Here is an 18,180-nt window from a genome sequence, read left to right as displayed (position 1 = left end):
ACCACTGGGTCATGTCAGGTCACATACTAATTGGATCCAATAAATGTTTTTTAAAAAATCAGAATTTAAAAGATCTTCTAGCACCGCTCCTATTCGTTCCATTCCATTACCCTTAATCGATTTTGTCGGGAATAGCGCTTTGTGACAAATATGGCGTGTTACGGCAAACGCGGTGCATATTCACCCGGTGATTGAGCATGCATCTTTGCACCAAATTACACCCATATCGGACCATATTTGACAAAACTGTGCGATTTGCGGCAAAAATGACGCCCTGAGATAATTGTTGCGCATTCCGGCAAACGCGGCGCATCTGTACCTGTTGGTTGAGCATGCATCCTGGCACCAAGTTGTACCCTTATTGCAGCATATTAGATAAAGTTGTGCAATTTGCGGCAAAAATGACGCCTTGTGACCAATGTGACGCATTGCGGCAAACGCGGTGCGTTTTTATACTTGTATCACAAACTCTTCCCATTGAACGAAAATCAACACATTCTCTCGCCACTTTTTATTCAAATTAAAAACCTGCCCATCCGCCAATGCGAGGCACCCGCCACCGATCGGCATGCATTTAGCTCACAAAGTTTATCGACCCCGGCTCTCAATGAAGATCTACGAAGCGATCAAAATTTCATTGGCGTTCTTCCAGCGCGCCCCACGCGCGAACCGTGCACCCCAGCGAGTCGGAACCTAGAAAAGGCGCTGACCCGCTCTGTCACCTAGAAGGTGTGCAAATTTCAACCCCCTACGATATACCGTCTGCCCTGTAGGCCGGCTAAATTGAACCCTCTACACGGCGTGGCGGACAAACAGACAGACAGATGGATCCTGTTCAAATAGTAGTATAGATGGCGTTAGTTTGACTTCTATAACTCACGACCTGTGATGAGCTAGGACCTTTTTTTCAGGAGTTGTGTAACATTGAAGTCCGGAGAGGTACCGAAAGCGGTAAGTCGAAACTCTCACCCATTTCTGAGTTAGCTGCAAAAAAAAAAAACAGTTGGGGCCTTTGGGCTCCCAACGGGTCGCGAGTTAAACCTCTTTTCAAAGATGTTCTAGCAGGTCCCTATTTCCCTGACATTGGGGTCATTGACCTGGCCTGTAAGGTCAACTAAGGACCTAAACATTAGAATTAGATAGCATCGGTTTCATCCTGTCACGGACAGGCGCGCACACAGGATTTTTGAATGGGGGGGGGGGGCACGACCTTCGAACTGGGCCCCCCATGCCGAAGGGCCCACCCCCCCCCCCCAAAAAAAAATACGGGCCACGGGGCTATATTTCGGTTGGTTTGAAGCTTGAGCAATTGGTTTGTCAATGCATGGTAGGTAAAACAATTATTTCGGTACCAGCTTAATTTTCAAAACATATATATTTTTACGCTAGCATGTTTTTTTAGCATGTTTTTTTTCGCGGACCCCGGGCCCGCGAGTCACCCGGGGGCCCGGGGTCAGCTCAGGCAAGGATGTATCCAGGACCTTTCGATGGGAGGAGGAAGGCACGGTGGGTCCAGTCTCACTGGCAGACGGGTCTCTTTAAAACGGTCTTTGCATGAGAAAATGTGGAAAATCGGCAAGCAAAAGTATCATTTATGCCCGAGGAGTGTGCCTAATGTACACTAATGCCTAATTTACATGGTATTTTACGAGCGAGCGAAGCGAGCGAGCTCCTCAGAGTCACCGGTGTGTGGCGCGCTCAGAGGTGCCAGTGAAAGGCCGTCAGATGCGCTGGTGTTGGGTCCTCACAGGCGCCGTTGCGGGGTCTTAGGGCTTAGAGACACTGGTGGGGCCATCATTGGCATGTGTGTGGCCCTGCAAAATGGCCTGCAAGTGGAAAGTGGCCCGTCATAGGCTGGCAAGGACTCTCGGAGGCTGGTAAGAGGCCCTCAGAGTCACTGGTACGTGGCCCTCAGAGGCGTCGGTGTGGGGACTCTCAGAGCCGCCGATGTAGGCCCTTAAGATGCGCTGGTGGGGGTCCCTTGGAGGTGGGGCGAGGGGCCTCGCAGTTGCCGTTGTGGGTGCCTTTAGAAACACTGGTGTGGACCGTGTGTCTATCACAGACGGATGTGGAGCCATAGCAGCCAATCCCTCGTTGGCCGTTACTAGGGCCCTGAGCGGCCGGCGAGGTCTCTCAGAAACCGGCATTGGGCCTTTATGAAGATAATTGTGGCTACATAGGAGCCAATAACGTGCCCCCACAAGCCCTGTGGCGTCCTTTCGAGTTGAAGTGCGGCCAGCGCGAACCCTCTGCTACCAACTGGCGCCGCAGGGCCCCTCGGTTTCGAAGGAACCCTAAACTCGAGAACGGGCACGTACCCCTCGCTCCCTTGCTATGTCACTGAATCCAAGTGATTAGGGGCCCTTTAGGTAATCAGGGGCGTTTAAGATGACCAGGGGTTTTCAATTGATCAGGGGCCCACCAGGTAACCATGGGCCCCTCTGGTAACCAGGCGCCCCTTAAGTAACGAGGAACCCCATCAATAACCAGGGCCCCTCAGTAAACGGGGGCCACTCAGGTAAGTGTAGGAGTCCCGCAGAAGGGCCGGCAATGTTTCTCAGGTCCGTTTTTTGACAAGGCTCTTATTGACTCAGGTGCGAGCCCTTTGCCATCAGCAGGGGGCCCTTTCAAGCCTTTTGAGGGCCGTTTAACGTCTCTTGAGTTCCCATTGAGGCCTTCTAAGGGCCCTTTGAGCAGTCGAGGGGCCTTTGAGGCCTTTTGAGGGCCTCTTGACGTCAGCTGAGGACCGTTGGACGCCAGCTGAGGATCGTGTTTTTGGGCCTTCTGATGGCCATTAGACGCCAATGGATGACCCTCTGACACCAACTGGGGCCCTCTGACACCAGCTAGGGGCACTTTAAGTTTGACGCTAGCTCAGGGCCCTCTGGCATTAGCTGGGGGGCCCGCTGACGCTAGCTCAAGGTCCTTTGACGCTCTTCAAGGCCTTATGAGGGCCCTTGAGGTCTTCTAAGGGCCCCTGAGGCTTTCTAAGGGCCCCTTGAGGCTTTTTGAGGGCCGCTTGACGCCAGCTGAGGACCGTTTGAGACCTTCTGATGGCCATTTGGCGCCAGCTGGGGGCCATCTGGCACCAGCTGGGGGCCCTCTGTCACCAGCAAAGGACTCTTTAGAGCCTTCGGAGAGCCGTTTGACGCAAGGGCATGGCCCTCTGACGCCAGCTCAGGGACCTTTGACACCCTTTAAGGCCTTCTGACGTAAGTTTGACGTTAGCCCTTTGAGGCTATCTGAGGGCCCTTTAAGGCCATCTGAGAGTCCTTTGAGGTCATCTGAGGGCTCCTTAAAGGTAGTGTGCCAGCTTTCTTGGACCGTATGGAGTTAATGGCCCAGATAAGGAGAACCGGATTTTTAGAACTTATCCATACCTTCAAAACTCATGGAAACGTCTTAAATTCTTCAAATTTTGAGTACCCCAGTGCGAAATTCGCCCCGACGGGTTGTCGGTCGTACCCCAACCACATTTCACACCACTATGAACAATAAATGCACACACTGAAATCGCTATTACCGATATGCTCATCCAATCAAGTTTCGATAAACCCGTTCATCATCATCTCCTGCGGTTTCGAACACGCCTGTTAGGTGGCTTTCGATGCTCGTCGAGGTCGGAATTTCCAAATACGCGTGGTGCGTCGGGCCGCGCGCTCTGACTTCGGCCAAGAAAAATGCGTCAGCTGATCATTGTCATTTCTGCCACTTGCGTGTGGTGAAATGGGGTCATAACTTATAAGACGGCTTTTTCATATCAATTATTTTACATAAAATCATATTTCAAACCATAAATAATGTTCGACAGCCAAATAAAAGAAACAATACCAATACGGGCTTACAGTTTAAGGCTCGACATTGTGTTGTCTACGATTAGACAGCTGATAACTCATTCCCGTACGTCGTATGGTCGTAACACTATAATGACCTTTGCTTATTGTCACAAGTGCGCCGCATTCGCGATTGTTGCCCGACGCCTGTTTGCAGGTGAGCCCACTACAGTTGTTATACATATCTAAAAACCGATAAACTTTTAGGCGAAAAAGGCACTGTTCCAGGCCCATTTTTGATTTTTTTTTGCGATATTAGGTAAAAACAGAAGCTTCTTATCCTAGGAAAAATAAAATGGGAAATCTTTCAAAGGTGGCACACTACCTTTAAGGCCATCTGAGGGCCCTTTGACACCATCTAAGGGCCCTTTGACACACACCAGATGAGGGCCCTATGACGCTAACTGAGGGCCCTTCGAGGCCATCTGAGGGCCTTTTGAGACCATCTGAGGGCCCTTTAAGGCCATTTGAGGGCCCTTTGTACACGGTCTTCGGTGGTCTAAGGATTAGTTAGAGGCCCGCCTCAAATGGGCCCCTTCCTTCGAGTTGGGCCCCCCAACTCGAATGGGGGGGCACGGGCCCGTGTGCCCCCCCCCCTTGTGTGCGCCCTTGGTCACGGACAGCATGCTCAAGTTTTCCGCGTAGTACGGTTTTTCCACGTACACGGAAAGCTTGATCACGGAGGCACGGACCCCTAATCATTAAAGGGACCCTCCCACCTTCAAAAAAGTTTATGAATTGGCATGAAAGTGATGTCGCTCGGTTCAGAAAGAGCGAAAACGAATATCTACCAAATTTCACCGAACAGTATTCACCGTTTTTTTTTAAGATATTAGACTTTTACCTTTGTTTACTTTTTGGGATCTCCGCTGTTCCTAGCAACTTTATTTGGAAGCAATAGTTTGGCAGCTGAAAGTGTGGCACTTGTTGCGCGCAAAGCAGCATATACCACCGCGTGCTACAAAACGTTTTAGTGAAACATTTAAAAATAGTTAGATATCTGCGCTGACGTCACACATTCAGAGGGGTATTCCTATGCATTAGCCCCTCTGAATAAAAATGCTGCAATTTTGAAATTCAATATTTCCGATTTAAGGCATTTATCGATGTTGTGAGTGCCGAAACCGGTAGTTGTGAGCCAGGGACCCCATTTTGGCTATCTCAACTCAAATCCAATGTTAAGGTGGGAGGGTCCCTTTAAATGCTAGACAGTATGAAAAGGGCAACGCAGGCCAGAGTCAGTAATGGTAATGAGATGTCATGTGATGACTTAGAGTATCCGATTACATCCCAATGTTGTACACATGTTTTTTATCATCACAACCGTTACTAACTGATGTGTTCCGAGCGCTGTATTTCTAACGGATGCGTATATTTTCATTAACATCTGTGTGGCGAATGACATAGTGAATGTTTATCTTGTATTAGTTACTGATACAGGCAACATCAGCAATTACCAATGAATCGCTGTGGTCTGCAGACGAGAAACCCACAGATCTGATGACGGGCTCGGAGGAAATGCTCTAGCTGGTTAAGGCTGAGGACCGTTACCAGGGTCTCCAAAGGGTGGAATATAACCTGGTCCACACACCCCAAACAGGTTGACCCACACAACTAGCCCAATGAACCCTATTAGTTCCTTAGGTTAGCGCAGGACGACTACCAAACGACACAGAGCCGGCACAATCAGAGGCGTATCAGTGACCTTCCGGGGGAGGTGCCCCGCCCCGGCCACTATAAAAGGGAAAGTGCCGACGGACTGTCATCACTCCCCAGCTGACCAGCTCCAGACACACACACCGGCTCCCAACCAACAGGATGAAGGCCTTCATTGTCGCCGCCCTCCTGGCCGTCGCTGCCGCCGACAAGCTGCCCGCTGCCTACAGGGCTCCGGTTGCCTACAGGGCCCCGGCTGCCTACGAGGCCCCGGCTGCCTACAAGGAGCCCGAGTACGAGCCGTCCCCGTACGCGTTCGACTACTCGGTCAGCGACTACGAGACGGGCTCCAAGTTTGCCGCCAACGAGAACAGCGACGGCAAGCAGACGTCCGGCTACTACACGGTGGCTCTGCCCGACGGCCGCATCCAGACGGTCAAGTACACCGTCGACGACTACGCCGGCTACAACGCCGAGGTCACGTACGAGGGCGAGGCCCAGTACCCCGAGGAGCCCGTCTACAAGGCCGCTCCGGCTCCGGCTCCCGTCTACAAGGCTGCTCCCGTCTACAAGGAGCCTGAGCAGGAGCCCATCTACGCCTACCGCCCCGTCCAGAAGTACAGCAACTAAGCCGTATTTATGATCTCAGTTTACGTGCTCCTACGTCCTTTTCTTGGCAAATGTCTACCAGTCATGAGATGGGTCTGGCAAATGTGCTTTTATTTAAGATTTATTGTTGTAATTTTTGAGCTGTGTGTGAAAAATATATCGCGAACCTGATTGCTATGTTTGCAAGATAGCTGAGTTACTACTCACGAAATTTTACGCCGCTTCCTGAAACATATCAGGTAACAAATGCCAACCATGCACCATGGAACGCCCTAAGAAGTTCATTGTTGGCCTGATTTGTTTTAACTTTTAACCACATTAATCCGCGCACGGCGCACTGACTCCACGCCAGCTTTGCGCTGCAACGAGAAAGACAGATATCCTCCCCTAAGATCTCGTTCATATTTTTATTATCAGCCCTAGCTGGTATTGGCCTTCTTTTACGGCGTCTCAGCCATGCGATATCGATGACCGCAATATTTGACCCTTGACGTCACGGGGAGGTATGAAAGTCAAATCCATCCAATTTACAATGACGAGAAGTCGGTCACCAAAAATAAATCTAAGTTTCTAAAAGGAGTGTGTACATATATGTATATGTCAGATGCACTATGATCTGACAAGTGGATAGTCATCTAAATGGATGTTGACCTGTGAAGTCACAGGAGAGGTCAGCCTCGACCAATCAAAAGGCACGTGAATCGTATGGAGCGGCGTGCTGAATTGTGAATATTCGAGTATTTATGAAGGATGTCGCATATATATGCAATCACAGAAACCTCCTTCACCTCTTTTCTTGAACTTGTGGCGTCACAGGGAGGTCAAAAGGTCAAATTGTACCGGTTTACATTGACAAAAATATTGCGTAAAAGTGACTTCTATCACGTAAGAGATGACAATGCTCATATTTAGTCAGGAAGCTATAGATAAGTATAAAAATATTGCCCTAGAATAATTAAAGTACAAATACTGAGAATACTATGACGTCTTAAGAATAGCCATCATATTTCTAGTCATTCAAATGGCTATAACTCTGGCAGTTTTAGAGACACTTTGTTGTTTCTTTAGCATGTGTGAAGGCAGTAAAGAGTTCTCTGACATATATTCCGGTTTTTGAAGATTTCCCAAATCAAAAATAAAATGTCAAGAAATATAGGTACATTTTGAGCTAGGAAATATCAAAATCTTGAAGTTGTTACATTTAGGAAATATCAAAAAAGTCATTTTCTTTGCCATGTTTTTGTACCAACGGTTCATTTTTGAGTCTCTTGGCTGACAGTCTGATTTTCTGCATTTTTTCCTTCGACAGCTTTTCCGACCAAAATAGCCAAACATGGCGTTAGTTTGACTTCTATAACTCACGACCTGTGATGAGCTAGGACCTATTTTTTTCAGGAGTTGTGTAACATTGAAGTCCGGAGATGTACCGAAAGCGGTAAGTCGAAACTCTCAGCCGTTTCTGAGTTAGCTGCAAAAAGCACACAGTTGGGGCCTTTGGGCTCCCCACAGTGGCGTATCCAGGATCTTGAAAAGGGGGAGGCCAAACCTGCTCAAGGGGCCCCACCCCTGCCTTAGGGGCCCCAGTAGTAGCGTACTTAACTCACGCCCACGTGCGGTTCTTTGCCACTTTCGCCGTGTGAGAGAGCCTTTTTAGGCACACTCGGCAATCTAAAAAAGAATGTTAAAACGTGAAAAAGTCATCGATATCGATAGCTCTGTAGCGTACAATTTATTTCACCAGTAGGCATATAGTTTTGTTTTTTTGCTTTGGTCGTCGCTAGGGTAACTGAAGATTATCAAAAGCAAAATATTTTTGTCAATTTTTTTTTTAAAGATTGAAACATTTTTCAAAGGGCAGCTTCAATCTCTTCTTGCGCTGGTTGGAGGCTGATACCCTTAACTTTAGAAGGGCCCGACTCGGGTTGAGCTCTGATCTAGACTCTGATGGCTCTATGTTGCCCACATTGGCCTCACTCCGACCTCTGAAGGCTCATTCTGGCCTCTGAAAGCCCCACACCGGCAACAGAGTGAACCACGCTGGCCTCCGGGCCTCACAATGGCCTCAGGAGACCCATGCTATGGCTGACCTCACAGGGCCCCCCGCTAGCTCTTGGGAGCCTTTGAGTCAGTCTCCGATGTCCCTATGCCGCTCTCGAACCCACGCCGGTCTCTAGAAGCCCATGATGACCCCTGAGGGTCCCACGCCCGCCTTTAAGGGCTCCTCCTACCTCAGGGCCTCAGGGGGCCCAAACATGCATGAGGTCTGAAGAGTGACTGCCGAGGCCCTCGAGGTGGCCTTTAATGGCCCGACGCCAGCCTATGAAGGCCCGCGCTGGCTTCTGAGGGCCCAGCACCAGCCTCTGAAGTCTGAAGCAGTGTGGCTAAATCCATTTTACGTTTGGGGAGGATGTAAAAAAAAAATCGGTTAACTTTACCAGCAAGGATGTCGTTATTTTCATAAAATCCGACTATGACACTATTTAAGCACTATTTTTCATATTTTACACCAAAAAATGATGTAGAAACCTGAATTCTGCAAAGAGCATATCTGACGCGACAGTACGAGTATGACCGTGCGAAGCGTACACTGGAGATTTGTTTTAGTTTTAACTTTGACTTTTCTATCCCTTGTCAATGCGGTTTCCGTCATTATCCATAAGTCATAACACAATGAATTGAACTCAGAACAGGCCAGGGTTATGGCTTGACACGTGAGGCCCCTCCCGGCTCCCGGCATCAATCAATATCTATGAATACAAGCTTCCACTAGCCACCAACAACATTCAGCAACGCAACACCACCCACGTCCCACCTATCCCTGTCATTTCATTTATCAGTGCAGACTGCAGAGCAGCAGACTGCAACGCTAACCAGTTCGTCGGATCGTCGGTTACGGGACGGGTGAAGTGTCAAGTGTCAACTATTTTCGCTTTCCTTACGCTGATCCTTCCTGCATTTCAGGCGAGTTCCTCGAATCCTCGTCCTTTCCTGAAAGAAGACCAAGACCCTACCATGAGGCTTCCCGGTTCCCGATCGCCGATTCTGAGCCTCATTTGCATCATCGTGAGCCGCGGCTTCCTGATGTCAGAATCAGATGGCCACGAACGCCAAACAGTGAAAGCGGATTTCCGTTGCTACGTACAAGCTCCAGCTGCGGCCTGCGGTTTAGCTTGTGCTAAACCGTCAACGATAATAACAATAGTTATTATGTGCATCGCTGAGATATTTCTGTACGTACTAAGAGAAGAATATTACGAAGAATATCATCATCAAACATGCACCATGCATGTTGCATAACTAACGTGTTATACGAGTAGTTGAAGGTTTTCACAAATACGGGTAACGGGATGAAATGATAATTGCGACGAGACACAGCAACAGTTGCCTTCCTCAACCTCAATGTACTGCCTATTGTGATTTTCGGACGGTGAACCAAGCCCCTTGGCGGCCTTGGCCATGACATCGTGTTCTCAATGTGCAGTGTTGCCATAATGGGGTGTATAAAAAAGTCACTGGTTACTGATGAGATATCATGAAAAATAAAATCAAGAACATCGTGAATTTACGACGACTCCGTATACGTGTATTGTATCTCATTGTCATTCGTACCACGATAGCTCGCTCTGCCACCAGTAGGTGGCTCTGTGAATAGCGCGGTTCATCTGATAGGTGGCGCTACGCTACGCACTAAGTGTTGAAATCTCCCAGGACTTCAACTCTCACCACAACACTACCACTGCACTCTGCAGTCTGCAGCCTTGGCAGCTGAAGCCAACTTAGTTAAAGCAGTTAAAGCCAAGCCTCAGCCGGCCAGGTTAAAAACAGCTGAAATGTGACATTTTTATTGGTAACTGACACTGAGCGAGCTAAGCGCTTTCAACAAGCTCTAAATCACCGACAACGAGTCGCAGGTGTCGAGTTGGCAGTTGGCTAGCGTCTAGCGACAACTGCAAAGCTGAATGCTCAGCCACGCCAAACCAAGGGCGGCACACACAAACACTACTCAGGCAACAATAAACAGCGCATTCCGCAACAGAACTGTAGCCTGAAACGTATCGGTATGCGATATGATAAACAGCGTAACAGACATGAGACCACAGAGCAAAAGCAGCATGAAGGGTCAGTGGAAAGTAGAAACTATCTACTTCATCAAAGAACTAGAGCATGTTACATGTATGTGTAACCGCCAGCGATTACTTACCCTTTGGGCCTTCGGCCTCGGACGTTCCGCTCGGCGCTCGACCTCTGACGGTCGAAGAGAGACGATCGAGGACGAGCCTCGAGGTCAGCCACAGTCGGCTGCTGACTGCACTGCACAGCAGAGCAGGCAGCGGCACCGGGCACGGCGGCGGCGCGACGGTCAGCACTCTGCACAGAGAGGGCGGTCGAACAATCGTCAGCAGAGTTCAGGCAGCACTAGCAGATGTCACTTAATCTCGATCGAAAACTGATACAGAGCGGCTTTAAAAGGGACGGTCAGGATAGCATAAAAACTAAAAGCGCCGGCAAGTCGGTAATATCTGTTCTCTTTCGTGTCAAATTGTCATCCTTGCGGGCAGCCAACCGCCAGCGATTACTTACCCTTTGGGCCTTCGGCCTCGGACGTTCCGCTCGGCGCTCGACCTCTGACGGTCGAAGAGAGACGATCGAGGACGAGCCTCGAGGTCAGCCACAGTCGGCTGCTGACTGCACTGCACAGCAGAGCAGGCAGCGGCACCGGGCACGGCCGACGGCGCGACGGTCAGCACTCTGCACAGAGAGGGCGGTCGAACAATCGTCAGCAGAGTTCAGGCAGCACTAGCAGATGCCACTTAATCTCGATCGAAAACTGATACAGAGCGGGTTTAAAAGGGACGGTCAGGATAGCAAAAAAGCGCCATATAGCAAGAGTCAAGACATGAGTAATCGGAATTAATATCTTACAGGGAATGGTTATTGAACCATGCAATGGATAATGGATTTGGATAAGGCCATTGTGAATTGTGTATGCCAACTGGCAGCTAGAATTCATGTCTTTTGCCAAGTGTCACCAACAAAAACACTTCCAAATATAAGTATGAAGTAGGTGCACAGTCACAATGTGAGGAAAAAAGGTAGCTTATGTAAGAAACATGGTAGCACATTACAAATATCTGATCATCTTGACTTTTAACTTTTAATTGAATTCTGGTAAAATGACAGCAGGAGGAGAGACTCAGAGACATTTCCTAAATAACTAGGTTAGGGTAGCGATAAAACTAAAGCTGACATACACCGACACTCCCTTTTTCAATCAAGGAGATTTGCTATACCTGGAGATGATTCTTTCTAACCAAACCAAGCCCCAGTTGTCCAGTCCAACCAAACCAAGCCTTGCCTGACTTTACCTACAACCTAAAACCCTAAACCTATAACCTTAAAAATATAACCTAAAACTTATAACCTAATATTTACCTAGGATCGTCTTACAGCACCCCTCCTTGGTTGCAAGAACGAATGTGAAATCTGCCTTACGAACACCTATGTAACTGATTCACAGATTAAAATTCATGGACATTTTACACAGTAAAAACACTCTTTTTGACAATTTCCTAAAACACTTTTTGCATGCTCTAAAAATTGGACAATATGAAATCAGTGGGCCAAATAAAAACATGAAAAGAAAGAACACATCCTTCTAATCATAAAAAGTGGGCTCACGTATGATGCTTTCTACAGAAAACATTGAAAGTTATGCCTACCACGTAGATGTTAATTCACTTAACTCCATTTAAATATAGAATTTTTAAGTTTAGTGCAATGCACAACTAAACATTTATCTATACACAACAAAACTATCCAGTTTCAGGCACGCAATGTGCATCAGCATCACACCACCCTTAACAACATTGACATCAAACTTGACAGTTGACACCAAATATACTTCAATTTTTATGGCCTAACCACCCTTGCCCTAGGTGGGTAGGTAGGTTGATAGGTAGGTAGGTACCTAATATTTAAATTGTTGACTAGGTTACCTAGTCAACAACTTAACAATTTAACACAGTAGCTACTTATCAATACTGATACTGAAACAACTTGACAGCTTAACATAACATACAGCTGCCCACCTTTGACACTTGCTCAACTATCACCACCTGTATTTAGGGCCTTGTCACCACCTACTGCCCTAGAATATGTGACATTTTTAACGCCTTAACAGTTTTTATCCAAGTGATATAACAGTCTTGATTCAGCTTGATTCCGAAATATAAACATTCCAATCTCAAAAATCGGCGAGGGTCAAACAGCGCCCCAAGGCCAAACAGAACCCTGTCGCCTAGGATATCACATGACTTACGTCACCGGCTCTTGAGATTTTATGGGGAAAAAGTGCCGACCTCCCAGAAATCGTGGTTTTGGAAAACCGGACTTGCGTCAGAACGACAGGCGCAAGAACTATTAATTGGTCATGATTTAGAAGAGAAATGAATGGGCTACAATATATATGAAAACATTTACTCAAAAAGCTTTTTTCAGAGTACGACAAGTTGTCGAAGTTAGGGGGCGTTAGGGGGAGCAAATCGCACAAAATGCCGGAGGATGTCATTATATTCGAACATTTAAAAATAGTATTTTTTGACCAATTTTCGATTTCTTGTGACTTGCATGGCAGCATTGGACAATTTTTATTCATTTGATGTTTAATTTTGTCACTGAAATGTATGTACAATCGTGAAATTTGGACTGAAGTGGACGTCATTTCTGGGGAAAAATGCGGACTTCTTGGATGAAAAATACGGGAAGTTTGATTGACATACAAACAAAAGTAAAGCATATTTTTTACCTAAATCACTACTTGGACAGTACTCCTTTTCTTTTTCTGTCATTTGATCATAATTTTAAATCTCAGTACGACAGATAAGTGGTTTTGTGGTCATTTTAAGTTAGGGGGAGTTAGGGGGAAAATAACGACATCCTTCTGGATTTTGGCATCCTTATAACGACATCCTTTTTTCCCCCAGTGACGTCTTTGGCAGTGCTAATGATATTACCAGGGTGCAGGGTAGAGGATTATGCAATGCATATTGCACGTGCAATACTCTAAGGGACTATCATGCTGCAACTGTGTTCTAGGTCAAGCAGGTCAGACCTGACATCTGCTTTGTTGATTTATGATTAGTTCGAACATTGTTGAACTTAATACATTTTATTGAGGGATACAAAGAGTGTATACTCATCTATGTTCGAACTAATCATAAATACAGTAACGTAATGCCGGCGGTTCAGTGTCCGGTAGAGGGGTGCGATTACGTCACCGACGACTTAGATGCGGTCATCGTAGCTGCATTAATCACGGCCCACAGCGCCGAGCATGCCCGAGCCGCACCAGCCGCCCCCACCGACAGGATCAAACGCCCAGCAATCGCCGCAGGAGGCACCAGCGCAGACTGGTCGTACTTCACGACAAGATGGCGGGAATACGTCAAAGCTACAAGGCTCAAAGGCGCCGACATAGCGATACAGCTCCTCGAGTGCTGCGACGACACACTACGAAGGGACTTAACTCGCTCGGCCCGTAAAAGCCTGGCCGACCTGCCAGAGTCCGACATCCTGGACGCCATCAAGAAATTAGCAGTACGCGAGGAAAACCCAATGGTAGCCAGGGTGACACTCGGCAACATGCGACAGGACCGGGACGAACCCATCCGTAGCTTCGGAGCCCGCGTGCGAGGACAAGCCAACATATGCGGATTCGTCCAACCCTGCCCCGACTGCCAGATCAACGTTGAATTCACAGATCAAATCGTACGGGACACATTGATCAGAGGCATGAATGACCCTGACGTACAGATTGATCTACTGGGCTCGGAAAAACAGCAAAAATCACTCGAAGAGGTGCTTTGTTTTGTAGAGGCAAAGGAGTGCGGAAAAAGATCTGCCTCGCAGCTCCAGGAACACCCATCGGTCACCGCAGCGGCCACGAGCTCGTACAGACGAGACAAGAAGTCTGCCCGCCTCCCGCCACGGCCAGAACCGGAAACACCGCTCTGCAGCTACTGTGGCAAACCCGGTCACGGACGGAAGGCCCCACCACGGGTACGGCAGCAGGCGTGCCCTGCGTACGGACACACGTGTTGCCTGTGCGGCCACAGCCACCACCTCGACAGCATGTGTCGGAGCAGCGGAACAAAGAGGCCCCCACAGCCCTCCGCCACCAGCCACTCGGCTCTCTCGGAGCAGCCGGAGGACGTCGGGAGCGCGGTACACGACTCGCTGTGCACGGTGCTGAATGAGAAGATGGTCGCTCTAGATCACCACATCTACGACAGCCTCTCCAACACTTGGTCCAGGAAGAAGTCCCAGCCGCAGCCATGTATACAGATGAAGATGCAACCATCACCACAGGACTATGCGGCCCTCGGATTCAGTCCACCATCGAAGATGAAAGCTATCATGTCACCCGCTGTGGCAGACACAGGCTGCCAAAGCTGTCTTGTTGGCATGAGCACGATCCAACGCATGGGGCTGAACCACACGGACCTCATTCCTGTGAAAATGAAGATGAGAGCAGCAAACGGCCAAGGAATAACCATTCGCGGCGCAGTTATTCTCCGCATCTCCGGAGCAGGCGGTACTGGCGCTCAGTATGAAACCCGCCAGATGACATACGTGACAGACGACACGGACAAAATGTTCCTGAGTCGAGAGGCATGCACCGCTCTCGGACTGATCTCCGAAGAGTTTCCAGCGATTGGCCAGGCCTCTGAGTCACCCGTCAAGAAGGAAGGAGCGGCCGACATGGACGGTCTGACGAATCAGAACTGCGACTGTCCGCGACGCCAGCCGCCCCCGCCACCCCCGAAACTACCGTTCCCTGCCACTGAAGAGAACCGGGAGAAAATAGAACGGTTCCTTCTGGACTACTACCGGTCCAGCACGTTCAACATGTGCGAACACCAACCTCTCCCCATGATGAACGTCACACCCATGAAGCTGATGGTCGATCCAGACGCCGAGCCGGTCGCTCACCACAGCCCTATCCCCGTGCCGCTCCACTGGCAGGAAGAGGTCAAGGCCGGAATCGACCGCGACGTCGCATTAGGAGTGCTAGAACCGGTCCCAGTGGGAGAACCAGTCACGTGGTGTCATCGCATGGTAGTCTGCCCCAAGAAAGACGGAACACCGCGACGGACAGTCGACCTCCAAGCGCTGAATCGTCACGCAACCCGCGAGACACACCACACTCAACCGCCATTCCACCAAGCCCGATCCGTTCCACAGGGAACAAAGAAGACGGTATTGGATGCCTGGAATGGGTATCATAGCGTTCCCATCCGACCGGAGGACCGCCACCTCACGACATTTATAACTCCGTGGGGGCGCTACCGGTACAAGACAGCGCCCCAGGGGTATGCCGCCTCCGGAGACGGCTACACCCGCCGGTATGATGAGATTGTATCTCACCTCCCACGAAAAACGAAATGCGTGGATGACGTCCTCCTCTGGTCAGACTCAATAGAAGAGAGCTACCACCAGACTGTTGAATGGCTTGACATCTGTGGACGCAGTGGGATCCTCCTGAACGCCAAGAAGTTCACCTTCGCCAGAGATGAAGTCGAATTTGCCGGCTTTGAAATCACGAGCAACAGTGTCCGCCCCTGCCGTCGCTACCTACAATCGATTCGGGAGTTCCCAACACCGAAAACAATCACAGATGTACGGTCATGGTTTGGACTCCTGAACCAGGTAGCCTATGCCTTCAGCATGGCAGAGAAGATGCTTCCACTCAGAAAGCTTCTGAAGCCAGAACATCCGTTCCAGTGGACTGACGAGCTCAACCAGCTGTTTGAGGATTCAAAGGAGCACATAACCCGAGAAATCGAAAACGGAGTCAGAATTTTCGACCGCAGCCGCCCTACATGTCTGGCTACCGACTGGTCACGAAACGGGATCGGCTTTTGGTTGTTTCAAAAGCACTGCACGTGTCCTCGGGTCCAGCCATTCTGCTGCCCCACCGGCTGGAAGGTCACCCTCGTCGGCAGCAGGTTCACCCAATCCGCCGAGAGTCGATACGCGCCCATCGAAGGAGAAGCACTAGCAGTCGCAGATGCTTTAGAAAAGACACGCTACTTCGTCCTCGGGTGCGAAGATCTTATCATCGCCGTGGATCATAAGCCATTACTGAAGGTGTTTGGTGACAGATGTCTCGAAGACATTCCAAACACTCGCCTGCGGAACCTGAAAGAAAAAACACTGCGATACAAATTCCGCATGGTACACATACCAGGCGCGAAGCACCGGGCTGCTGACAGCGTCTCTCGATACCCATCAGGAGCCCCTGTGAAGATGACGCTAGAGGATGACATCGGCTGCTCCATCAACTACCCAGAAGACACGCGCCACGCCCCACCGAGCGGCCTGACGTTAGCTGCTAAGTCCGAGACTGAGCGCCTATCCTGCGACGCACTGGAGGAAGCCACAGTAGCAACAGCCATTGCGGCGATATCAGCAGCCGACTTGAGAGCAGTCACATGGGAGCGAGTCAAACTCGAAACAGCGAGCGATCCGGAAATGCACGCGCTCGTCTCCATCGTCGAAGCTGGCATGCCCAAGAAGAAGCTGGACCTACCAGCCCCACTCCGAGATTATCATAGGTACAGAGACGAACTTCACACAGTCGACGGAGTCGTCCTGTACAACCACAGGATCGTCATCCCGCCTTCACTCAGGACGGAGGTAACATCCTCCCTCCATTCAGCACACCAAGGAGTCACGGCTATGCTCGCCAGGGCCGAAGACTCGGTATTCTGGCCTGGCATCACAGGGCACATCGCCGAAGCACGTGCCACGTGCGCTAGTTGCAACAGGATGTCTCCTTCGCAACCAAGCGCCCCTCCCACGCCGCCAGTCGAGCCTGCCTACCCCTTTCAGTGCATATGTGCAGACTATTGCCACTACAAAGGATCAAACTACCTAGTCATCACTGACCGGTATTCCAACTGGCCCATCGTGGAGCGCTCGACCGGACACGGTGCTACAGGTCTCATCAACTGCTTAAAGAAGACATTCACCACTTTTGGAGTCCCGGACGAACTAGCCTCTGACGGAGGCCCGGAATTCACCGCCCAGGTCACTCGTCAGTTCCTCCACAGCTGGGGTGTGCACCACCGCCTATCATCTGTGGCCTTCCCCCACAGCAACTGCAGAGCAGAAGTCGGGGTAAAAACAGTCAAACGGCTAATCACGGACAACACTGGAGTGGACGGCAACCTGGACACAGATGCATTCCAGAGGGCCATTCTGCAATACCGCAACACTCCAGACCGTGACACCAAGATCTCACCAGCCATGGCAGTCTTCGGCCGACCTATCAGGGACTTTATCCCGATTCCGCCCGGACGCTATCGGCCGCACAGCACCTGGACACAGACTCTACAGTCACGGGAAGAAGCTCTGCGCACTCGACACGTGAGAGACAGTGAACGCTGGGCCGAACATACCAAACGTCTGCCGCCGCTAACCGTGGGAGATCGCGTCCGCATTCAGAACCAGATCGGCCCAGAGCCCCTCAAATGGGACAAGACAGGACAGGTGGTCGAGGTACGCCAACATGATCAGTACGTGGTCCGCGTGGACGGATCAGGACGAGTCACCCTGCGCAACCGAAAGTTCCTCCGCAAGTATATCCCCATCCAGCCACCGCTACCACCACGGAGCCTCAATCTGGATGTTCAATATAAAGAAGACCCTCCGACTCAAGCCCCAACACCACACATTCAACCTGTGGTTGGAATGGTACCTCGGCATCATTCACCAGAAACATGCACACCTGAAGTGATCACACCAGAGATCCGAGAGCCGATCATCAGCACTGATGTGCCACCACTGGAACCGGAGGCAACCCCAACGCCTGACCAGACACCACCACCAATGAGTGGACCACCAGAACCTCGGAGGTCAGCGCGGTCCAACCGCGGTGTTCGACCAAAGTGGCTGAACGACTATGTGACTTAGGTGTCACCCCGCCCTAGACACATTCGTGTCACATACCACCTTGTGTATATGCATTTATTTGCGTACTTAGTTTCTTTCACATGTTAACTCAAGAAGCCCCTGCTCA

General features: G+C 49.9%; 1 protein-coding gene and 2 long non-coding RNA genes across 3 annotated transcripts; 2 read left to right on the top strand and 1 right to left on the bottom strand.

Annotated features, from left to right (window-relative positions):
* Window positions 1–818: 818 nt before the first annotated feature.
* On the top strand, window positions 819–9,659 carry LOC122382946. The gene is made up of 2 exons (XR_006256753.1): window positions 819–951; window positions 9,060–9,659. It is a non-coding gene; the product is annotated as an uncharacterized LOC122382946 (long non-coding RNA).
* Window positions 5,634–6,190, top strand: LOC122382926 (cuticle protein 7-like). The gene has a single exon (XM_043368891.1). The coding sequence runs from the start codon at window positions 5,652–5,654 to the stop codon at window positions 6,117–6,119; it is 468 nt and encodes a 155-aa protein (XP_043224826.1). The 5' UTR covers window positions 5,634–5,651; the 3' UTR covers window positions 6,120–6,190.
* Window positions 8,980–12,377, bottom strand: LOC122382939. The gene is made up of 4 exons (XR_006256752.1): window positions 12,188–12,377; window positions 10,680–10,847; window positions 10,300–10,466; window positions 8,980–9,086 (listed from the first exon to the last, which is right to left on the bottom strand). It is a non-coding gene; the product is annotated as an uncharacterized LOC122382939 (long non-coding RNA).
* Between the last annotated feature and the right edge of the window lie 5,803 nt (window positions 12,378–18,180).

Source organism: Amphibalanus amphitrite, unplaced genomic scaffold (assembly GCF_019059575.1).
Source record: "Amphibalanus amphitrite isolate SeventyFive unplaced genomic scaffold, NRLGWU_Aamphi_draft 000012F_arrow, whole genome shotgun sequence".
NCBI classification, from domain to species: domain Eukaryota; kingdom Metazoa; phylum Arthropoda; class Thecostraca; order Balanomorpha; family Balanidae; genus Amphibalanus; species Amphibalanus amphitrite.
Note: the sequence above shows the minus strand (reverse complement) of the source record. Positions and strands in the feature narration are given on the sequence as shown.